The sequence below is a fragment of the Chiloscyllium punctatum genome, chromosome 1 (assembly GCF_047496795.1).
Source record: "Chiloscyllium punctatum isolate Juve2018m chromosome 1, sChiPun1.3, whole genome shotgun sequence".
NCBI lineage: Eukaryota > Metazoa > Chordata > Chondrichthyes > Orectolobiformes > Hemiscylliidae > Chiloscyllium > Chiloscyllium punctatum.
This window is the reverse complement of record NC_092739.1, coordinates 64,489,693-64,515,119: the sequence shown is the minus strand read 5'-3', so window position 1 is coordinate 64,515,119 and position 25,427 is coordinate 64,489,693. Positions and strand designations below refer to the sequence as shown.

General features: G+C 41.0%; 1 protein-coding gene across 1 annotated transcript in view; it reads right to left on the bottom strand.

Moving 5' to 3' along the window:
* The window catches only part of dthd1 (death domain containing 1), a 32,922-nt gene extending 7,986 nt beyond the window's left edge, over nt 1–24,936 (bottom strand). Inside the window, exons 1-7 of the mRNA XM_072571755.1 lie at nt 24,645–24,936; nt 15,531–16,242; nt 4,643–4,976; nt 4,363–4,542; nt 3,059–3,300; nt 2,692–2,862; nt 1,120–1,409 (exon numbers count right to left, since the gene is read on the bottom strand). Of these exons, the coding sequence (XP_072427856.1) occupies nt 1,120–1,409; nt 2,692–2,862; nt 3,059–3,300; nt 4,363–4,542; nt 4,643–4,976; nt 15,531–16,242; nt 24,645–24,936 (2,221 nt within the window). The remainder of the gene's footprint in view (nt 1–1,119; nt 1,410–2,691; nt 2,863–3,058; nt 3,301–4,362; nt 4,543–4,642; nt 4,977–15,530; nt 16,243–24,644) is intronic.
* Nucleotides 24,937–25,427: the final 491 nt, after the last annotated feature.

Sequence of the window (25,427 nt, the reverse complement as noted above, 5' to 3'; positions counted from 1 at the left end):
TCTATACTCACATAAGACCATAAGACGTGGAGCAGATGAAGGCAATTCAGCCCATCAAGTCTACTCTGCCATTCAATGAAATTATAGCCAATCGGATAATCCTCAGCTCTACTTGCCTGCCTTTTCCCCATAACTTCTGATTCACTCACTGATCAAAAATATCTATCACAGTCTTGAATATACCTAATGACCCAGCCTTGATAGCCGTCTGCAATAAAGAATTCCACAGATTTACTGTCATATGAGAAGCACTTCCTCCTCATCTCTGTTTTAAATGTGTACTCCTTTATTCTGTGATTCTTCCCTCTGGATGTGGTCTGTCCCACTAAAGGAATCAACCTCTCAACATTTACTCTTTCAAGCCCACTAAGAATCTTTATATGTCTCATTCTTCTCAACTCTTCTGAGTGCAAGACCAACTTATGTAACTAACCTATTAATTACCCACCTAATATCCAAAACAGAATTCGAGTCGATCTCCCCAAGCTGCCTTGGCAATTGACAAGAAGGTGTACTCAAATGATGGAGATGTAAGTATCTTTGTTGCATGACACCCAATACAATAAGATCTTTTGGGTACTGTATTTTAAAAATTTCATTAAAGGATTTGGACTTTACTGACTGAACAAGCATTTATCGTTTCTCCCTAATTGCCCTGGTGAAGTTGGAAGTGAGCTGCTTTCTGGAACCACTGCAGACCATTTGTTGTAGGTACATGCACAATGCTGTTAGGGAGGGAGTTGCAGGATTTTGATCCAGCGACAGTGGAGTCATGGCAATTTATTTCCAAAGTCAGGGTGACGAGTGGTTTGAAGGGGACCTTGCAGTTGGTGATCTGTATCCAAGTGCAACAGAGAAGAAAAACAGAAAACATTATGCAACACTTCCTCATTCGATCCTGTCAGACCCTGACTGTCTGAAGAAATATGGAATTATCTTCGAAAGACAAAGGCAGAGTGAACATGAAACAGCAAGTGTGCAGCACTGCCTGGTATTACAAACCGAGAATGGGGTGAAAGAGTTAAAGGGCTGGCCATATCTTTGAAACTATTTCCAGCATGTGATAATGGATTCGGGGGATAAAATGTAAACATGAAAATCAAATTCCTGGTAACATACCTAATGATTTAATGTTGCCACTAAACTTGAGTATAATCTGCTCGCCTTCTCTCATTGGGAACTCTTCAGATGGCTCTGGTGGACCTCTGTATCCCTCTTCACGCAATTTAGCCAATTCCCATTGTAAATCTCTGGAAGGCACCATCTGGACTACATTGCGGTGGGAATTTTCCCTTTTGTGGTACATAATAATATTAACCATGGTAAATCGGATTGCCTCTTCTAATTCATGTATAAAAGGAATCAAGCAACTATTATCCACTGAAGATGATAAACGAAGGACTATAAATCTGTTTAAGGGGAAAAAAAAATACTAGCTCAAATTTACAAGACAGGATAATGTTACTATTTTTACAGCAGCAAAATGCTTTATCCCTAATGCAATGTCATGTCGTTTTATTGCTGCTTTCATCATTTTCAGACAGAGGTTATAAAGGCTCACAAAGCAGACTACTGCATTCAAACTATTAAGAAACATCACATGAACCTACTGCTCTGCAATCTATATCAGACTGAGGTAAGTTACAGGCGAAGGATAAGCTTTGTAGCTCATACTAGTTGTATCCTTAGAGTGGACATTTTACACATCACCTGATTCTACCTGTATTTTTGGTCTATTAAAATTAATGTGTGAGGGTACAGGTCAGTCATTTCCTTACAAAGGCTAAATGTCAGTTACTTTTCAACAAGAGAGACCATTTAGTTACCTAGCTCTTATGATTCATCGCACAACTCATTCCTTCCTGGGATCTCAAAAAAAAGAACACTTTTCATCACTCAGTCAGTCATCTACAGCATTCACCCTTTCAAAACCCTGGGTCAACACCATTTAAAAGCTTCTTGCTCGATTACTTCAACTTCTCATAATTTTTATCCTTACTACCCTGGATTTCTTAATGACAACAATGTTTTGTTTTATCAGGGTATCTCTTCAACTTCTTCATTCTGGTTTAAGATAGTTGAGAATTCATGGTTACGGATGGTAATACATATTAGAGAAAGAAATAACTATGGGAGATTCCAAAAAAAAGTTTAAACATAGGATGATAATAACTAGGAGCAGGAGAAAGCAATTCAGCCCCTCGAGCTTGCTCTGCTATTTAATACAATCATGGCTGATCTCAAGTTGGCTTCAATGCCACTTTCCTGCCTACTCCCCATAACCCTTTCATCCATCACTAATGCAAAGGCTGTCCATCTCCTCCTTAAATTTATTCAGTGTCCCAGCATCTACCACACTCTAGGGTAGTGAATTCCACAGACTAGTGACCCCTTGAGAAATGAAATTCCTCCTCATGAAGGGCTTAACTGGCCCTAAAAAGATAAACCACAAGGAAGCAAAAGCTAAAAGGAAATCAGTAAATACCAAAAAATGCAATGCTTTTTTAAGTAGTATCTGAACCAGAAAAATAAATAAATGGGATTTTCACTGAATCCTCTGATTCAAGGTGACACACACAAAATATAACTCCTCGATTAACCTGCTACTTATTTCTAGTAAATGGTGTTTTTATTCGTCTTGTTTAAAAGTCGGTACATTTTAAGATCACAATTAAATTATAAATTTCATACCTGTCTAGATTTTCTGCAATTTCAAATGCAACTAACCCATTTTGCATATCTTTCATGGTTACATTGTCCATTATCAACCATTCCTCAATCTTGGAATTAAATCCCAGCAGTTTTAAAGGTTCGTTGATTGCCTCTCCATGCCTTTTTACAGGTGCACTCATCAATCTATGGCTGGACAAATAACAAATTAAATACACAAAATAGGGAATAAAATGCACGTTATTTTGCAATTGTTAAGGCTATTTAGATGTGAAAAAGCAATTTTATTGTCTATTTCCTTGGTCTCTTTTGCAGCTGTGGAATTAAGTGTGTGAACAGCATTTACAGCTGTTAGTACCAGGCTATTGCAGATAATCTCTCAATTTACCGAATCCGATGACTGCTGCTTCTGTGCACCATGGCTGTGGCTGCTCGAGCGTTGTCTTTCTCGTCTCCTAATTTCTTCTTGTCTGGGTTTGGTGGACAGGGCAATGTGACCATAACTGATTTTCGGAACTGTAGAGTTGATGGATGTTTAATATGAACAAGAGGACTTGTAGAGATTATAGGATGATATATATCTTGTCTTGATTTTAGTCCAGACAACAGTGTTGAATCAATTGGTTGAACCTATAAGAACAAATAGGCAGTACAGAAGTAAATAATCTGGCATATTTTCAACTCCTTGTTTTGCTGAGGGGCGTGTGAGTGAAGAATAATTTCTGAGTGATTTGATCTAGTTAACATGGTGTGAAATAGACAGAACAAATTGTAGAAAGAAGACCCCATTAAGCCAGATTTCCACTGATACGGTTCCCCACCAATTTCCCAGTCAGGCGCTTTCACATATGTGAATCCATGGCTAGTTTTCAACTAATTATTTTTTCCAGTAATTTCTGCACAAGTTTGCCCTTTCTCTCTTCTTAACATAGGCAGTGGTTTGCAAAAAAACACGGGAAACACATAAACAAACATCTGGAAGAGGATCATGGGTTTCTATCCCACTAAACCTTATGCTCCAAAATCAGTAATGAAAGTTCTGCATAATTTTCAAATTTTTTTGCCTGCAGTGTATTTGGTCACCTCATACAAAATAAGGTTCAAGGAATCCAGGCTGTTGCATGTGGAAGTTAAACCATAATTTAACTGCCCATTATTGAAGGTAACCTATTCTGTCTAGTCTCAATTAGCTTTGAAAGCTGTTTTGACTTAATTTGTTTGTAGAGTTGAAAAATGTCGTGCTGGAAAAACACAGCAGGCCAGGCAGCATCCGAGGAGCAGGAGAATGGACCTTTCGGGCATAAGCCCTTCTTCAGGAATCCATTTATATTTGTTTGTACTTTTCATTCTGAATTACATGGAATTGACTCCTTGAGTTGGAGAGGTAAATTAAGACTTCTAGTTTCCATGAAGCAGTTCAACAGCATTGTTTATGGTTGCAGATGTTTGTCCTTGTCAGCTGGATGACAATCTGACAAACCAGATTATTGAAGCTTTATAGACCTGCCTTAGAATCGTTCCATTAAAATCACTGTTATGAAGATCAAAGAGGCTCTATGAAGAACTGGTGATTTGCTTCACTGAATTGTTACCCATACGATGAAAAGAAAAATACCACTACCATTAGGAGGGAAGCTGAACAAAGGGGAGAGGAGTGAGGGAAGAAAAGCCAACTTGTTAATTCTTCTGTACCTTTGATTGAACAAACACAGGGGTACTGAATGACCCTGGGAGATAATTCAGTGTAATTCTTGAATCCATGCTCAATTTTAAGGATAAACCTTTTCTAGGTACGGTAAACGTCTCTTTTCTTAAGCAGGACACAACAGAAAAGATACCAAGTTTATATATCTTAACCTCTGCACACGATCCCTAAAGAAAATACAGAGTGATTAGAGATATTTTGAGAGTGGTCAGATAGAAAAATTACTGAATACTTGGCAAATGTTTGTACTGAATGCAATTTACCAACCTTATTGTGTCCACTGTAGATTCTGTCTGAGGAAATAGGACTTATATAACATGAATATGGAGTGGCATCCAACACTTTTACCATAATCTCACGATAATTGCCCTGGTAGCGTGCACTGAATGGTATAGCAATTTTGACAGGAAATGGAATCGTTATCTTGGAGTCTGTACACTCAATGCTGATCACATTACTAACCAGTTCTTCACCGTCATTTACAACCATTGGGCTCTTATTGTTGAGTATTCTGCATAACAATTTCTGAACTATAATTAAAGGTGCTGTGACATAACAGGCAGTTTGAGGATCATCTTTACCATTCATTTCTGCAAAAAGTCTTAAAAACAAACAGAAAGGAAAGCTTATTATCCAGCTATGTAAGTTGTCCAAAATGATGGATATAACTTCACAATTGTATGAGCTGAAAATATTTTTAATATGAATTTTATCACATTTTCTCTTTTATCTAACATTCAAAAGATCATTCATATAATATAATAGGATGCTGTGACAAAGGATAGAGTCTGTGAAGTTAAGGGACACATAGGAGAATGAATATTAAATTGGTAAAACCAAAAGACAGTGGAGAAAAGATATACTGAACAGCAATTCAAGTTGGAGGAAAACAGAAGATGGTATTCAATAAGGATCAATGTTATTCATAACTTGAGTTAATCATCCACCTTTCCAGATGGGATAGGTCTGGCATTTGGAAGATGCTGTCAAAATTGTCTCAGTGACTTCCTGGATTGAATGCTGAACAAGTGGGTTGTTTTGGTGTTGAGCAACTTAAATGTTGTTTGGAACTACAGTTACCAGACAAGTGGAGAGTGTTCAATCACAATTCTCGCAAATGATGAACAGTTTTTGGAGATCCAAGAGGTGATTTACTTGCGACAGAATTCCCAGCCTCTGACCTGCTGTTTTGGTGGCAGTATTTATTAGGCTAGTCCAGCTTAGTATCTGGCAATCTGGCAAGATGTTGACAGTGGAGGTTTCAAAAATGCTATTACCATTGAATATCAAAGAAAGATGGACAGATTATCTCATCTTGGAAATGGTCATTGTGTGATAACAATGTTACTTTCTACTTATCAAGCCAAGCCTGGATATTGTCCAAATCTTACTGAATGTAGACATAAATCATAAATGATGCTTAACATTATGGAATCATGACCTTATGATAGCGGAAAAATCATTAACGGTTTGGACCAGGGACACTATCCTAAGGAACACCTGCAATTATGTTTTGGTGTTGAGATAATATACTTCCACCAATCATGTGAAGAAAACACTGAATCTGGGGTATGGAGAGCAGGTGGATCCTGGAGACTGGGATAGTGTGGGAGGTGTGAAGCGAGGTATATAATCTTGGGTGAGTGCTATCTAGTATTTGTGGTAGTGTGAGGCACAGAACAGTCCAAAAACTAGTTCTCCTTTCTCCATTCCTGCCCTATAGCTCGAGTATGTGAAACAGCTTCTTTTGTTCCATCTCCCCTGACAAGATTACAGTGACAAAGGTGACTCTTAATGAGACTCTTAACTACCCACTAGTTGGTCTGTTAAGTGTCTCAATGGGTCTAAAGATGGGCAGGTTCCTGCCTTACCCATCCACTATTCTATTGGGCAATTTGGACAGACAGGAAAATGGTGGTCTAGCTATTTGATGTGACCCTTTCTGCCTGTAAATACACCACTTGGTTAGGAGCTGTAAAATTGGTGCCAACATTAAGGGTTTTCAGGAGCATTCTGTTTCGACTATAATCCACTCTTCCTCTGGTAGATTGGTTCTGTCAATGGAACACTACTTTCATAGTATGAGGCTGTTGCGTGACTATTCTATGAGATCCTCCCAGCTTACCAGGTATTAGTGAGACCGTACAAATATACCGGATAAGAACAGATGTAGACCATTCAGTCCTTTGATCTTGCTTATCTCCCCCAGATAAATTCCCCCACCTAACAGGATTCTATCTGCTTCTGTCTTAAAAATATTCAATGACCCTACCTTCATGACCTTCAGAAGCAGAGTTCTAAAGTCCCAAACCCTCTAGAAAAAAAGACAATTGCTACTCATCGCTATCCTAAAAGAGTAATTTTAGAACAGTTCCCCTAGGTCTGGGCTGATCTACAAGAGGAAACAATCCTTTCCATATTGACCGTACGAAGACTTTCTTATATATTTCAATGAAGTCACTGTTCACTCTGCTATGTTCCAATGAAAAGAACTCCAGTGAAAGTGAGGACCTTGTTTTTGTCATTTATGGAGCTAGTTGGATGTTAGGTGGTCTGTTTTATCCTTAATCCACTATATTGCAGCAGTTTAATACAACTCAGTTGGGGTTGGGTGGGAGTGGATGGGGTCGGGGAACTGGGACTGCTGGGCTATTCCTGAGGATAGTTAGGAGTCAAAAGTAGATCACCCCACAAGTGCAGATTTCCCTTCCTGAAGGACAAAGTTAAAAATCACACAACACCAGGTTATAGTCCAACAGGTTTATTTGGAAGCACTAGCTTTCGGAGTGCTGTTCCTTCATCAGTTGGCTGTGGAACAGCTGGTGTTGTGTGATTTAGTTGTGTGATTTTTAACTTTGCCCATCCCAGCCCAACACTGGCACCTCCACATCATCACTGAAAGACATTATTGAACAGATGCGATTTTAACAACAATCCCACAGTTTCAAGATTTTCAAATTCAAGAAAATGAAGATTTAATTCCAAGTGTATTCATAAATTGAATTGAAATTGGCATAGAGTTCTGAATCTTACCAGAAATCAGCTGAGTGTCATTTTTTTTCAAATTGAAAACAAATAACATTTTTTGGATTTTACAATAAATACTGAACAAAACAATTTGAAACAACAAAAAGAAACCCATTAATTACATAAATAAATAAATCATGACTAATAACTAACAACTAACTAACAATTCATGACAGTGATAATAATAATACAACTCAAAGAAACAAAGTAATAGCCCTTGACCATCGAGAGCATAAATTCATACATATTCATGCGTTTGCAGTTCCTCCTGTCCGGATACCAGATTAATTAAACAGAATTGTCATGGCTTTACAAAGGCCCTTATTAGTATGGCAGAGAAATCTGTACCCAAGAAGGGACTGCCACATCTTATAAAAATTCTCAGTTTTATGGTACACCCTACTTGTAAGAATGTCCAAAGGATATGTTCCCCGATGAGCTTACGCCAGCCTGACAGACCTAGGGGTTTTCAGACACTCACCTTAACAGAATGTTCTTTCTTGCACAAAAGTAAGGATACTGAAAAGGTTTATTTGTGCGCATCTAATGGAAGTGGATTACCAAGGCCAAGAAAAAGAGGTACCGGGCCCATTTCCACTTCTGACCCCAAGACCCTCTTTATTTTGCCTAACACAGTGCTCCAGTATACCCGCAGCCTGTCGCAGGGCCAGAGACAATGAGTAAGCAAACCCATACTCATTTTGCATTTCGGAGACATTGGAGATACTCCCACATTAAATTTTGAAAGGTGGTCTGGAGCCAAGTGGACCCTGTGGGGAATTTTCAGTGGCAAGGCATGGGTCCTGTTGTAAATCAAGCTCCTCTTTGTATCTTCACAAATATCCTCCCATACTTTAGAAGAGATCTCAACTTCCAGCTCCCTCTCCCGTACCTTACAGAGCCATTCGGACTCGTCTGAGGGACCCTCTCCCAATAGATGATAGACATTGCTGACAGAAAGTGTGTTCTCAGCACTCAGCACCCTCTTCTCCGTGTCAGATCTATAAGAGTCAGTTTCAAGTGTAGTCTGTTTTTGCGTGGAATTCGTAATTTGAAAAAAACGAAAGAGGTCCCTACTGAGCAACACGTATTTCCGAGCCAACGGGTCAAAAGACATCACAATTACCCCTTCGAATAAGTCACCCAGGCAAGACGCCCACCTAGCTGCCCATAATTTAAACTCTGAATCCATCGTCCCCACCTGAAAACCCGACATACCAACTATGGGTGTAAAAAAAGATGTTTTGGCAATATTGCCCTCACTCTGACACATTCCCCTCCATGCTTTAACAGTATTAATAACTATTGGGTGATGGCAATATTCCTTGACTGTCCTTATTTTGTCCAAGAACAACAAGCTAGTAAGGGGACATCTTGCCTGAGATGCTTTGATGTTTAACCATAATGAGTGAGGGTCCCCCTTGTCCCAGTCATTCATGTAAGATAGCAATGAGTTTCATTCATAACTTTTGATATCTGGGAGGTCCACTCCTCCCAGTCTGTGGAGTAGCTGCAGTTTAGTCAGTTTAATAATGGGTCGTTGACAATACCAGATGAACCGGCCGTTCAGTCTCCAAATGCTTGCTTAGTAAACAGCAGAGGAAGCATTCACATAGGATACAGCAGGCAGGGGAGAATGTTCATTTTAATGACTGCTATCTGACCTAACCAAGAGATCGGAAGCACCTCCCTATTTCTGTCAAATAAATGGGCAAAATTGGTTTTAAATAGCCGATTAAAGACGGAAGTAATGAATATACCTCAATAGAGAAAGCCCTCCTGCAATTATCTAAAGGGAAATAGAGATTTGTCCTCAGGACCAGGCATTTTCAGGAGATCAACTTTCGGCAAAGTTGATCTTGTAACTCAAAAATCCGCCAAATGAATTAATACATCGTATCAGATGAGGCACCAAAACCATTGGGTTTGATAAAAAGACAAGAACATCATCTGAATACAATGCAATCTTATGTGACTTTATCCCCACTTCTGGAGCAAAAATATTGGGATGCCTACATATTGCCTCCGCCAGCAGTTCAATCACCAATGTGAAAAGCAACGGTGATAATGGAGGGCCCTGTCAACTGCTCCTAAAAATATTAAAATTGCTTGACCGCACACTATTGGTGAGGACCACGACAAGACGGTCACTATATAAAAACTTTACCCATCTGATAAAGGCCATAGCCAAGTTTTACACTTTAAAATGTAAAAAGATATGGCCACTCAACCCGGTCATATGCCTTCTCCGCATCTAAAGAGATCACTAATTCCTGTATCGATCGTTGTTAAGTAACGTTGGATCATATTAAGTAACCTTCTGACATTATTCAATGATCTGCAACCTTTTACAAACCCGTCTGACCCTCCTTAAAGTTGGAGGGCAATACAGTTTTTAGTCTTAGTGTAAGAGTCTTACATAGGATTTTGAAATCAACATTCAGGAGTGAGATGGGCCTATAGGAAGCACAGACCTCTGGGGCCTTCCCTTTTTTAAGAATAAAAGAGATATTTGCCTCTCATAAAGATGGCGGGAGGAGGCTACTACTATGTGAATTGTTAAACATACTAAGCATCCGTACTGACAATATATTTATAAATTCTTTATAAAACTCACTGGGAGGTCCATCAGGACCAAGCGTCTTTCCATTCTGAAGTTGCCACACAGCCTCCTGCACCTCTTGCACTGACAACACAGCATTAAGAAGAGACTCTTGCTCAGGGATCACTTCCAGGAGGTCCAAATTCTTTAAAAAAGACTCAATCCTAATCCGCCCATCCTCAAAACTTTTAGATTGGTATAGTTCAGAGTAAAATTTCTGAAATGCTGCATTAATCCTTTTAGAATCATGGGTTAGATTTCCAGTATCTTCCCAGATCGAGGTAATGGCTTGGGAGCACTCCTTTTCCTGCCAAGAAATGCCAATGACTTGCCTGGCTTATCCCCATGCTCAACCAGCCTTTGATTTTCAAATGTAAGCTCCCGTTTAGCTGTCTGTGAGAGCATAGAGTTCAGTGTGGACCTAAGCGCTGTGATCCACTGTGGTTTAGCCAATGAGGATCTATCAAAGTCTGTCTTTTCAGCTGCCTTCAGACGTGTCTTAAGCAAGCATTGCTGCTCACCCTTCTGCAGAATAGGAAATAACTAACCCCCTAACATAGACGTTAGCAGTTTCCCAGAGAATGGATGGATTACTGGCCAAGTCTGAATTAATATCTAAAAGTGCCCTGAATTCAGCAAAGAATTCAGTAAACTTGTTATCCTTAAGAACGAAAGGGCCCAGTCACCAGTGCCTTGAACCTACCATAGTATCTTTACTCTTGACCATTAGATACACTGGAGTGTGATCAGAAATAGTCATATTGCCAATTGTACATGACACCATTGAGCCCAAATGTGCTGCAGGAGTCAAAAAGAGATTAACCCTGGTATGGCATTTGTGCGGATTCAAGAAAAATGTAAAATCCCTGCCTGTAGGGTGAAGGTGCCTCCAAATATTTACCAATCCTAGTCCAACATACAAATCATGAAGAAGATATCGGGGGGGCCTTTGGGCAATCTATCCACTGTAGGATCTTTTAGACAATTAAAATCCTCCCCCCCCCCCCCCACCCACTTTCATCTCACTTAATCCCTTCCTTTCTTTCAATCCAGGAAGCAATGATCCATAATAGGGCTGGAAGAGCCATCAGGGTCAGGTGCCTGATATTCAGCTCCTCACTGCCTGCAAGGAGAGGATCCCAACTATGACTGCTCTGAGCGGCTGACTGACTGTGCCTGGACTAATATAGAAAACAGGCTTTGACAACCCACTGTCTCCTTTGGCTTGATTCAGGATTATTCCCCTTAAACATTGAGACAGGCCCTTTGTTTGATGCACATACAGTGTGTTTGTCACAGAAACTGTTGGCACATTATCCAAGTGTAAGATTGATGTAGCAAGGTACCAAAGAGAAACATATCCACCTTCTTAACTGATGACTAATAACAACCGGCTTTGTGTTTACGCAAAAGGCAAAGACTAATAAGACCATCAGATATAGGAGCAGAATTAGGCCATTCAGTCCATCAAGTCAGCTCTGCCATTTGATCATGGCAGATATGTTTCTCAACCCCATTCTCCTGCCTCCTACCCATAACCTTTCATCCCCTGACTAAACAAGAACACACTGATAGCTGTTTTAAGTACATTCAATGGCTTGGCCTCCACAACCTTTTGTAGCATTGAGTTCCACAGATTCACCACCTAGCTAAAGAAATTCCTCCTCATCTCAGTTCTAAAGAGTCATCCATTCACTCTGATGATGTACCCTTGGATCCCAGTGTCTCCTACTAGTGGAAACATCTTGTCCAGATCCCCTCTACCCAGGCCTCACAGAATTCTATTTTGGAAGTTTTAATCAGATTCCCCTGTCATTCTTCTGAACCCCATTGAGTACAGATCCAGAGTCCTCAACTAGTCTTCAAATGAAAAGTTCTTCATCCCTGGAATAATTCTTGTAAATCCCCTCTGGACCCACCCCATCACCCATGCGTCCTTCCTGAGATACACGGCCCAAAACTGCTCACAATATTTCAGAAGCAAAGCAGAAGTACTGTGAGCCAGTAAGTTTTGAATAAGACCACAAAGTGCAACAAAGGCAAGACAAGGCAGAAGCTGAGCATCGAAGTAAACTCGGAGAGTAAAGAAGGAGCCTTCGAAAATAGTTTGGTCCAATCCTTGAGATGATTGCTTCCCCCAGCGCTCAGAGGACCCTTACAGCAACCTTTGTTAGAGAATGGCGATGTGCCAGGAAGGTGCAGCGAGGCTGGGGCATGTCTGATGTAAATGTTTATGGATAAGGAACGTGTGCAGTCACTGCCAATAGATGCTGCATGATACTAGTGACCAGTGTTCAGTCTGAGGTCCAGAGGAGCAGGCGGCCAGCTAGAGTCACCAAGTTCCCACTCTGACTTCCATTGTATGAGTTTTTAACATCTAGTTTCTATTTGGTGGGTGGGAGAATGGGAGATTAAGTAATAATGAACATGAATCCCTCTTAATAGAGCTTCTTGCCACCCAGTAGCAAGAAACTTGTCTTGATACTCAGGACTTTTGGAAATACGTTTTATTCAACTTGGTATCGAGAAGGGCCTCACTCAATACCTCTCACCTGATTTTCCCAACTTTCCCAACATACTACTTCCAGTCCAGGGCCTGGGGAAGCTTTGCCTATTGCTTCAGAGCATTCGTCCAGGCATAGAAGAGAGAGGGTTGTGGTGGAGGATTGTTTTTCAGACTGGAGGCCTGTGACCAGTGGAGTGCCACAAGGATTGGTGCTGGGTCCACTATTTTTTGTCATGTAATGATTTGGATGTGAGCATAAGAGGTACAGTTAGTAAGTTTGCAGATGACACCAAAATTGGAGGTGTAGTGGATAGCAAAGAGGGTTACCTCAGATTACAACAGGATCTGGACCAGATGGGCCAATGAGCTGAGAAGTGGCAGATGGAGTTTAATTCAGATAAATGCAAGGTGCTGCATTTTGGGAAAGCAAATTTTAGCAGGACTTATACACTTTATGGTAAGGTCCTAGGGAGTGTTATTGAACAAAGAGACCTTGGAGTGCAGGTTCATAGCTCCTTGAAAGTGGAGTCACAGGTAGATAGGATATGCTTCCCTTTATTGGTCAGAGTATTGAGTACAGGAGTTGGGAGGTCATGTTGCTGATGTACAGGACATTGGTTTGGCCACAGAACACACCAGATGGCCTCCTTCTGTAGAGACCACAATTTCCCTTCCCACATGGTTAAAAATGCCCTCCAATGCATCTCGTCCACATCCCGCACCTCCGTCCTCAGACCCCACCCCTCCAACGGTAACAAGGACAGAACGCCCCTGGTGCTCACCTTCCACCCTACAAACCTTTGCATAAACCAAATCATCTGCCAACATTTCCGCCACCTCCAAACAGACCCCACCACCAGGAATATATTTCCCTCCCCACCCCTTTCCACCTTCCTCAAAGACCGTTCCCTCTGTGACTACCTGGTCAGGTCCACGCCCCCTTACAACCCACCCTCCCATCCTGGCACCTTCCCCTGCCACCACAGGAACTGTAAAACCTGCGCCCACACCTCCTCCCAAACTTCTATCCAAGGCCCTAAAGGAGCCTTCCACATCCATCAAAGTTTTACTTGCGCATCCACTAATATCATTTATTGTATTCGTTGCTCCCAATGCGGTCTCCTCTACATTGGGGAGACTGGGCGCCTCCTAGCAGAGCACTTTCAGGAACATCTCCGGGACACCCGCACCAATCAACCACACCGCCCCGTGGCCCAACATTTCAACTTCCCCTCCCACTCTGCCGAGGACATGGAGGTCCTGGGCCTCCTTCACCGCTGCTCCCTCACCACCAGACGCCTGGAGGAAGAATGCCTCATCTTCTGCCTCGGAACAATTCAACCCCAGGCCATCAATGTGGACTTCAACAGTTTCCTCATTTCCCCTTCCCCCACCTCACCCTAGTTCCAAACTTCCAGCTCAGCACTGTCTCCATGACTTGTCCGGACTTGTCCTACCTGCCTATCTCCTTTACCACCTATCCACTCCACCCTCTCCTCCCTGACCTATCACCTTCATCCCCTCCCCCACTCACCCATTGTACTCTATGCTACTTTCTCCCCACCCCCACCCTCCTCTAGCTTATCTCTCCACGCTTCAGGCTCTCTGCCTTTATTCCTGATGAAGGGCTTTTGCCCAAAACGTCGATTTTGCTGCTCCTTGGATGCTGCCTGAATTGCTGTGCTCTTCCAGCACCACTAATCCAGAATCTGGTTTCCAGTATCTGCAGTCATTGTTTTTACCTCAGGACATTGGTTAGGCCACTGTTGGAATATTGCGTGCAATTCTGGTCTCCTTCCTATCGGAAAGATGTTGTGAAACTTGAAAGGGTTCAGAAAAGGTTTACAAGGATGTTGCCAGGGTTGGAAGATTTGAGCTATAGGGCGAGGTTGAAAAGGCTAGGGCTGTTTTCCCTGGAGCGTCGGAGGTTGAGGGGTGACCTTATAGAGGTCTACAAAATTATGAGGGGCATGGATAGGATAAATAGATAAAGTCTTTTCCCTGGGGTGGGGGAGACCAGAACTAGAGAGCATAGGTTTAGGGTGAGAGGATAAAGATATAAAAGAGACCTAAGGGGCAACTTTTTCACACAGAGGGTGGTACGTGTATGGAATGAGCTGCCAGAGGAAGTGGTGGAGGCTGGTAAAATTGCAACATTTAAAAGACATGAGCATATAAATAGGAAGGGTTTAGAGGGATATGGGCTGGGTGCTGGCAGGTGGGCCTAGATTGGGTTGGGATAGCTGGTCGGCATGGACGGGTTGGACTGAAGGGTCTGTTTCCATGCTGTACATCTCTATGACTCTGACTCTATCTACCAGTTTAGTAGCACACAGGGTGATGACAGCATGTGGTATTGTCAGTGGATTATTAATCCAGTGATCCAGATAATGTGCAAAAATAAAAACTGAAATACGGAACATAGGTCATCCCAACAGTGAGCAACCTGGGACATTGCCTTATATATGAGTTAGTCTGTGTTAGTAAAATCTGAATTTTGGACCAACCTAAAAGCTTTCAAGATGTCTGCTCTCCAGCTGTTTACCTATCTGCCATAATTTGTAAATTAATGGTGGGTCGGCCGACCCAAATGTGGAAATGACAGCATATGATATTATTCTGAGCCTCTCTCCACAACATTGCTGGATACAATAAACACTAAGTGCTTCGCTAGCTTGAGTTTGATGCTGTTATATTTTTAACATATGGAGGCAATGCACAGTGATATATTGAAGGTTTCTTTGGAATTCATAATGAATTAATTAAAAGTATGATCCAAAGGTTTAGCATGCAAAATACATGCCACTTGAACTTTTATAAGTAAAGCTAATTTTTGAATTTCATCCTAATATTAATTAAAAAGAAGTACTGAAATCTTTAATGAAATGGAAGATTATATTCATTTTTATCATAATATAGACAGGCCAAAGTCTATGAGGGCCTCTTTAACATCTAGTAACACTTTCATTAATTTGACAGTGCCAATGAAACAGAATTGAACTGGATTGAAAGATGCTTACTCTCTTTGGGACCAGTCTCTTCGCTCTTCCATTTTCACAGCTTCAGTTGGACATTCAGTAATCATCTCATTTTTATCATTTAATGTGTTCAATTTTTTTTCATCAACTTCACCAGTTTCTGAAAAAGCAGGAAGATGGATTTCCTCACCTCTACATTTATGACCAACTGACCTAGATTTTAAAATTCCATCAGTGTCCTTGACTTCAGAGCTGCAATTCATTTCCTTTATTGCTCTAGACTGATCCTCCATTTCATCTGGGGTCGGAATTCCGGGCTGATTTTTCACTCCCTTTTGGCCTTGATAGCACACATCTGCTGTCTGAAAATTATCATCTTTAATTCCGACAGTTACTTCAGTTACTTCATTTTGGAAATGGCTGTGACTGGACAGTTGAAGACTGCTTTCCCTTTCTGCTGCCAAGCTGTAATGTTTATTCTCAGAAATTACCTGATTATTTGTGGAATTACACAGAGGTGTTTGTAAGATTTCTTCACCTTCCATCTTCTTTTCGCTTCCTGAATTCTGATTTTGCTGCATTTGCTCTGAGTTGGTTAACAGCTGGCTTTGTACCAAGACACAGGAAGCATGTATGCCCTCACTGGTACAGCAATCAATATTATGCAGACTGTTTTCTGCACTTTTATAACTCACGATAACACGGTTTAGAAAATTGTTGGTCCTTTCCAGATAACTGAAGTGAGCGGCACTTACTGTAAAAAGGTAATTGGTAAAAAGAAAGAATTCATCAGACAACCAAATTTGTTAATAAAATGATTAATTAATTAATTAATTAAAGATTAATTTACAATAAAAACAGAGTCTGTGAGTTTCAATTTAACTGTTTCTGGTCCTACACTTGCCGGATGTGACAGCACAGGATCAACTCCAAAGAAATTTCCGGCCATATTTGTTTTATTTATGAGAAACTCTATGTTCTCCGTCAAGCCATAAAATTTTCCTGTTTTTATATGTTAACCCACTTGTAATAAATGAACATATTCCATTTGCCTTTATTCACCTGTTATACTTTGTGTTAACGTTTTGTAATTCATGTACGAGGACACCCGGATCCCTCTGTCCAACTGAGTGCTGCAATTGTTTGCAGAATTGTGACATGGCAGCAATGCTTTGTCATTTTTTTCCCAAGGTACAAATGGAAATAACTGATTTATGCCAAACACTGGCACATGCAACCCTTTTCTCAGACTGTACACTACTAAGATAGTAAAAGAGATACTTAGAGTCACAGCATTATAGAATTGTACAGCATGGAAACAGACCCTATGATCTAACTCATTCATGCCAACCAGATATCCTAAATTAGTCTAGATCCATTTGCCAGCATTTTTCCCATACCTCTCTCAGCCCTTCCTACTCATATATCCATCCAGATGTCTTTAAATGTTGTAATTGTACCAGCCTCCACCACTTCATCTGGCAACTCATTCCGTACACACACTGGCTTGTGTGTGAAAAAAATGACCCTTATATAAAGAACAAAAAACAATAAGCACAGGAACAGGCCCTTCAGCCATCCAAGTCTGCGCTGAGACATTTTACACTTCCATACCAAGACTGTCTTCACTTAAAGGATCCATATCCCTCTATTCCCTCCCTATTCATGTATCACCAAACTTCACCAAACACGTCATTTCACCATCTTTCCTAAAGACTGGGATTTCTTCCATTAATCTTTGGTGTATGTTTACCATTGAAGTGCAAGGTAGCTGCAGGAACTTCAGCTTACAGTCAGTGAGCTGGAGACCGAGCTGTAGATGCTTCAGCGTATCGGAGGGGTGGGGGGGAAGTTTCCTGGGCACTTTAATCCAGGAGGTGGTCTATCTGTAGGTTAGGCTCTTCTGATTTGGTCAGTTTTCAGGGACAAGGACAGTTAGGTAAGCAAGGTAACCACAAGGACAGGAGTATCAGGCTTTAAGCTGGCCAACAGATTTGTGACATTTCCTGCTTGTTTGAATGAGAAAGGGAGATGGCAGGATGAGTGAGCTAACTGACTGTGCTATGGGAACCTATTCAGGTCGGGTAAGCAAAAGGAGTTTCGTATTCGTAAGGCACAGTATACTGACAAGGATTGACACTGTTTGCTGCAGCAGCAGCATGAGTTTAGAAGGGTCTGTTCTGAAAACGGGTCATTGGATCCGAAAAGAAAACTCTGCTTTTTCTCCACAGATGCTGCCAGACCTGCTAATTTTTCCAGCAATTTCTACTTATGTTTTGAGTTCAGAAAGCTCTGTTGTCTGCCCGGCACGATGGTTCCAGATGTCTGCTCAGGGATGTAAAAGAAATTGCAGTAGGAGAACATAGAACATAGAACAGATTGCACCAATCATGAAACTATTTTAAACTAATCCAATCTACCTGCACATGGTCCATGCACCTCTGTTCCCTGCCTGATTGTATATCTGACTAAATGCCTCTTAAATGTTGCTGTCGTACCTGTTTCTATCTTTGTCCCTGGCAGTGCATTCCAGGTACCTACAATTAGGTAAAAACAATGACTGCAGATGCTGGAAACAAGAGTCTAGATTAGAGTGGTGCTGGAAAAGCACAGCAGTTCAGGCAGCATCTGAGGAGCAGTGCCACTCCCTGCATGAAAACTTGTCTTGTACACCTCCTTTAAACTTTCCCTTCTCACCTTAACTTATGCCTCCTAATAATTGACATTTCCATCCTGGGAAAAAGACTGAATATCCACCTTATCCATGCATCTCATCATTTTATAAACTTCTATCAGGTTGCCCCTCAGCCTTTGACGTTCTAGCAAAAGCAATCCAGGTTTGTCCAATCTCTTATAGCTAATACACTTCAATCCAGGCAACATCCTGGTAAACCTCTTTTGCACCCTCTGCAAAGCCTCCCCACATCCTTTTGGTAGTGTGGCAACCATAACTGCATATAATATTCCAAATATTGTCTAGCATAAGTTTTGTACTGCCACATGACTTGGCAACTTTTATATTTGGTGCCCTGACCGATGAAGACAAGCATGCCATCCACCTTCTTTACCATCTTATTCACTTGTGTTGCCCCTTTCAGGGAAGTGTCAACTTGCACCCTAAGTTCCTTTTGTATCAATGCTCCTAAGGGTCCTACCATTTAATGTATATTTTCCTCTTGATTTGATCTCCCAAATGCATCACCTCAAAATTGTCTAGATTAAACACCATCTACCATTTTTCTACCCAACTTTCGAACTGATCTATGTCCTGTTGCATCCTTTAACAATTTTCCTCACTCTGGGAAGAGTGATCCTCTTCCAATTAAGTGCCACAGACACAGCTAGAACAAAGAAAGAGCTGCTGGTGAGTGATGAAAAATTATGAGTTAAGCAAAAGTAAAATACAGAACCCAAAATGTACTAAACTCAGGTCTTAACTATAGAGGATAAAAATTACAGTAATAAATCAGGAAGCGGAAAGAACAGATGAACTTAGTGAAAGATTAATTATGAGAAAAGTGGCATTGATTATACTGATGCAGCTACAAACTGACGAGTCTTCCTTTCCATGTGGAACTCAGATCTCAGATCTCACAAGAGGTGGTTCATGAGGTTCTGGACACATCATTCAATTCTGGAAAGATTCTATTGAACTGGAATAAAGCAAATGTAACTCTTCCATTCAAGGAGGGTAGGAAATAGAAATACAAATACAGGCCAGGTAGCTTGAACTCTGCAGATGCAAAAATGTTAGAATTGATTATTATGGCAGTTACAGCTGGGCACTTTGGAAAATTTCAGATAATTGGGAAGAGTCAGCATGACTTGTTAAAAGGAAATCATGTTTAATCAATTTATTGTACTTATTTGAGGGAGTAACATGCACATTGAATAAGGGGTACTCGATAGTTGTACTGTCTTTGAATTTTCAGAAGCTATTTGGGTGGCACAGTGGCTCAGTGGTTAGCACCGCTGCCTCACAGCACCAGGGACCTGGGTTTGATTCCAACCTCGGGCAACAGTCTGTGCAGAGTTTGCGCATTTTCCCTGTGTCTGCGTGGGTTTCCTCTGGGTGTTCTGGTTTCTTTCCATAATCTAAAGATGTGATGGTCAGGTGAATTGGCCATTCTAAATTGCCCCTAGTGTTAGGTGCATTAGTCAGAGGGAAGTAGGTCTGGGTGGGCTAATCTTTGGAGGGTCATGTGGACTTGTTGGGCCAAATGGCCTGTTTCCATACTATAGGGAACCTAATCTAATTTATTTGCCAGGGTGCCACATGACAGGTATTATGCAAAATCGGAAGCTTATGGGGCGGGGAGATAACAGATGAGCACAGATCGAAGATTTGCTCGTGGAAAATAGAGAGAATGCCTAAATGTGTCTTTTCCTTGATCAGCTGGAAGTAATGAGTGGGGTCACATGATGGTTTCAGCTTTGTACAATGTATACCAATGACTTGGATGAGGGGAGCAAACATATTGTTGCCAGGTTTGCAGATGTCACAAAGCTATGTAGGAAAGTTATACTGTGAAGAGGAGATAAGGAAGTTGCAGGCTGATTTAGCTGGGTTAAGTGAGTGAGAAAAATCGGCAAATATAATGTCGGAAAATTTGAAATAGAATGGTATAGAAAAATTGAATATTTCAAAATAAGTCTGTGAGAGCACAGAATCTACTTTGCAATTCATGATTATTTCTGCAGCTTAATTCTACCTTCATTAGAACTTTTTTGCCTTTTCTTGTTCCCTCAACACTTCTTTTTATTTTTTCCTTGCTAAACTCCAATGACAATGATTTCACAATATGGCTTAAGGGAGGAGGAACAATGTTAAAGTCAAGACTTATTGTGGGTGGCACAGTGGTTAGCACTGCTGCCTCACAGCGCCAGCGACCTGGGTTCAATTCCCACCTCAGGCAACTGACTGTGTGGAGTTTGCACATTCTCCTGGTGTCTGTGTGGGTGTGCTCCGGTTTCCTCCCACAGTACAAAGATGTGCAGGTTAGGTGAATTGGCCATGCTAAATTGCCCGTAGTGTTAGGTAAGGGGTAGATGCAGGGGTATGGGTGGGTTGTGCTTCGGCGGGAGAGTGTGGACTTGTTGGGCCGAAGGGCCTGTTTCCACACTGTTAGTAATCTAATCTAATCTTATTGCACAAATTTATTTTGTTGCACAGGAACTTTCTTAATCTCTCTCAGAACTTTAAAACCATAGAAAGCATTACCTTCCACAAACCTTCTCACTTCTTGTAATCTTATGTATTATTTATTAGCTTAAGGTTACTTTCTAACTTATGAATTTTTCGCCATTTTTAAATTTTGGCTTCCTGCAAAACTGGACACCACATTGGTTTCACATCTAGAAATCTTAAAACCACATGTTAAACACAAAGGGTTACCTAATTTGACTTGATCTGTTGAAGAGGGATTCAATGGAAGAATGAGATACAAAAAGATCCCAAAGCTTTCCAACATAGTGGTGTTTGTAATTGTGGAAAACACATTTATCTTTTAAAAGACATAGTAAAAACATCACAGCAGAGTTAAAGGCCAGAGATAAGGTGAATGTTTTTTCTCTCTCAGAAGGTTGTGCAACTTTGGAATTTTCAGCCTCGGAGATGGGGGAGGCAGGGTCATTGAATATTTATAAGGAGGAGGTACATAGATTCTTGTCAGACAAGGGAATCTGAGGTTATCGGCAATGGAGCAATGTGGAATTTGAAACACAATAAGATCGCCAATTATTGAATGGTGAAACAGGCTCAAGATGGCAGACGGCTTCTGCTAATTCAGATGCTCGTAAAACACCTTCTAATAGAGCAGTTGAAATTTGGCAGCAATATTCTTCATGAATTAAAAGGAAATTCATGCTTAGGTCTGTACTGAAATAACTAAAAGATGTCCATGAGCATGTTCAGCAGATGTTCACTCCTTTACTCAGAATAGGAGGTTATGCTCAAACAGTTAGATGCAGGAAGGTGAGAGAGTCAGAATGACCAACATTGATCTCTTGGGCCTGTTTCCACAATGTAAGTACTATGTAATTCAGTGTAATATGAAGTGCAATCAGACCTAGAGCACACAATATATTTTGTACCACTGCCACCACAGCCTCATACACTTTCTGCATTAAGCAGCTGTGATGTTCTTATCAGTGGGCACATTCCTGCTCCTTATAATGAGGAAGAAGAGCAGGAGAAATCAGAACACTTTGAGAATGACAGCAGCTTCTAATAGAATAAGAAAACTGGTGCAACAGCACAATGGCTAGCATTTTTCTCAAGGTAGTTTAGAGAAATTTGTTAGTCGATTTCAGTCAAAAGTGAAACTGCAGCTGTATGATCTGTTAACCTCACAATGTAATACTCAAGCTTTGACTTTTTAGTCATAAAGTCAGTGAAATCTACAGCTTATCATGTCAAAAGCATCTGCCTAGCTATTCTAATCCCATTTTCCTGTACTCGGCCTCGTAACCCTGCAAGTGCACATCTAAATTGTTCTTGAAAGATATCTGGGTTTCTGCTTTTACCATCCTTATAGGAATTCCAGATTCCCACCACCCTCTGGGTGAAAAAATACTTTCCCCGCATCCCATTTAAACTTCCTGCCCCTTACTTTTGATCTATGTTCTCTGATCAAGACAAAAGTCTCTTCCTGACAACTCTGTCTATGCCACCACAGACATGCTGCCAAGTTAATCTTTAATTGTGAACTTGCTATTGGGAATGCAACATTTCAAGTCCTATCTAATTAAATTCCACCCCTCCTGCCATATCTCCCATTCTGGCAGGCCTTATAAAATATCTCCATTGTCTTTTACATTGTGAGATGGTATATATGTGTCAGCCTGACTCAATAAAAGCATACACACCTCTGAGTGAGAAGGTTGTAGACACAAGCCCATTGCAGGTCTTCCATGCAGATATTGGATGATACATTGAAGCATTAGTCAGGAAGCACTGCATGGTTAGAGGTGATGCCTTTCACATGAGATATGAAATCAAAGTTCTAGCTGCCCTCTCAGGTGACCATGTGTATTCTATGGGAGAAAGTGAGGACTGCAGATGCTGAACAACAGAGTTGAGAAGGTGGTGCTGGAAAAGCACAGCCGGTCAGGCAGCATCCAGGGAGCAGGAGAATCAATGTTTTGAACATTAACTATTCATTAGGAATGAGGCGAGCTTATGCTCAGAATATGGATTCTCCAGCTCCTTGGATGCTGCCTGATCGGCTGTGCTTTTCCAGCACCACACTCTTGACCATGTATATTTCATGGGACTATTCACAGAAGGATTCTCGTGATGTGCTGGTGAAGATCCATCTTTCAACCAACGTCACAAAAATAGTTACTTGATTACTGATCACTTTGCTGTTCTGACAGCTTCCTGCCTGCTACATTTCCCTCTTTTACAATCACACCAACACAGATTAAGTCAAGATTTATTTTCATATTGCATTTTGTTCTGTGCTGCCTAAACAAAAGTATGGTAATTGGTTGAAGTCCTATCATTAAATTGTATGCAGGATGAGATTTTGCCATAATCAAGAGGCTCCAAAACTAAATTTATATGTGTAAAATTCAAACGTCCTGACCATTCATTCACTTAAATTCAAAGAACATAGATATTAGTTGGTGGAAGATATTAGTTTATGGGCGGCACGGTGGCACAGCAGTTAGCACTGCTGCCTCACAGCACCGGAGATCCGGGTTCAATTCCTGCCTCAGGCGACTGACTGTGTGGAGTTTGCACGTTCTCCCCGTGTCTGCGTGGGTTTCCTCCGGGTGCTCCGGTTTCCTCCCACAGTCCAAAGATGTGCAGGTCAGGTGAATTGGCCATGCTAAATTGCCTGTAGTGTTAGGTAAGGGGTAGATGTAGATGCAGGGGTATGGGTGGGTTACGCTTCGGCGGGGCGGTGTGGACTTGTTAGATTAGATTAGATTAGATTAGATTACTTACAGTGTGGAAACAGGCCCTTCGGCCCAACAAGTCCACACCGCCCCGCCGAAGCGTAACCCACCCATACCCCTACCCCTACATCTATATCTACCCCCTACCTAACACTACGGGCAATTTAGCATGGCCAATTCACCTGACCTGCACATCTTTGGACTGTTGGGCCGAAGGGCCTGTTTCCATACTGTAAGTAATCTAAAGAAGCTAAGGCTTGCTTTCCCTGACCCTACCAAAGTATGCTCATGTATAACCAGCTATTCTAAAACTATTTTCCACTCCAGGGCACTGGGGAGTTCCCCACCACTTTTTGGACTATAATCAACTTGACAACATTGGCTACCCTCCAGTGCCAAGCCCATCTCTCCTCATTGTTCAAAAGAAAAAAATTGGAAATGGCACCTGGCAAAATGTGACAACCAACTAAAGTCAAACTGGTTCCTTTGTCAATTTGTCTCCCCATTATGAGAAATACTTGCACATGTAACATAGATACAAATGCAAATAAAGACTTCAAGTCGTAGAATTCTGGATATACATGCCCCTCCTTTCCTCTTCATGATCTGTGCTAATGCAAGATTAATCAAATATAGAGATGATAGGGAGATTTAAAGAGATCACCTAAAGATCACAGAAGGGAATACATTCAAGCTGTGTGAATGGTCCAGAAAATCGGGTGATTACTTTTACTTTTACAATTGAGTGATTGACGTGAGATGATGAAGGAACAGTCATGTTAGGCAGCCAATTGTGAATCCCAGAGTAGAAGCATCCCTGAAAAAAATCTATGAGCAGTAAAACAGGATAATTGCCTCACATCAAGGTGGTAGTAAGTACTGCAGATGTTGGAGATTAGAGTCAAGATTAGAGTGGTGCTGGAAAAGCACAGCAGGTCAGGCAGCATCAGAGAAGCAGGAAAATCAATGTTTCTGGCAGGACCCCCTTCATCATTCCTGACCTGCTGTGCTTTTCCAGCATCACTCTAATCTTGGCTCACATCAAGGTGGTGACTATTAAAGATGAGAGGTACAAAATTGGAGGAAAATCATCTGAATTCTGAATGTGTAGTTTTCAACAAAATCATTTTCAATAAGTGTAGAAGTGTACATTATTCTGTAGTGTGACATCCCCTTTTGTAAAAAAAGATTAAGTCATTGCATTGTTCTATTTGGTGTTACAAACATGCTGTATTTAACAGTTGTTTTTACCTCTGTGGCCCACACTTAATCGATATGGTTCACATAGAGCAGAGATTATTTCAGTTGTCGCTTGAAGTATCTGTTTCGCACTTTTGATCTTTTCCAGCAATTCAGTGTTCACTTGTTGGCTTAGGAACAAAACTGTGTCGAGATTCTGTTTGATGCTCTCTTCATCATTCTCATGAAGCTGTCCCTTTTCTGGAAGCAAAGACTTAAGGTCATGGTTTTTTTGCTGAATTGCTCCAATGGTATTGAAAATGTTGCCTGGCTGGGACACATTTTTAAACTTCGCCTCTTCCATTCCTCACAGCTGATTGACCCTGAAGATCTGAGAATTTCTGCTGTCTTCTAAAACAGGACCTCTCAAAAACTTGAAGCTACTATAATTTGGAGAAATTATTAAGGAAGTGTGATATTCTTTAACCAAAGTTCCTTTAAATGTTTCTCCTCCTTGCTGTTGACTGTTTGCTCCACTCCCTGCAGATAAGTGTAACCAAGGCGACTAGGAGGTGGAACACTTTAAGGTTTGCCTCTTGCTTTGATACTGGACTTTGAATGTTCCATAGATTAAACCAGCTTAGCTGAAAAGTGATACTTTCTTATTTCAGAGAAAGAAAGGGTTAGTATTCCTATATAAATATAACACTGAGCTTGAGTGTCAGGTCTAGTTAACACACAATGAGAAACATAAACAATAACATGGCTGTAATTAAGAGGTGACATTGATTACAGGCCTTAGTTATCATTAAATGGGTGATTATTAGTCATGTTGCTAATTGGAAACTTGCTTCA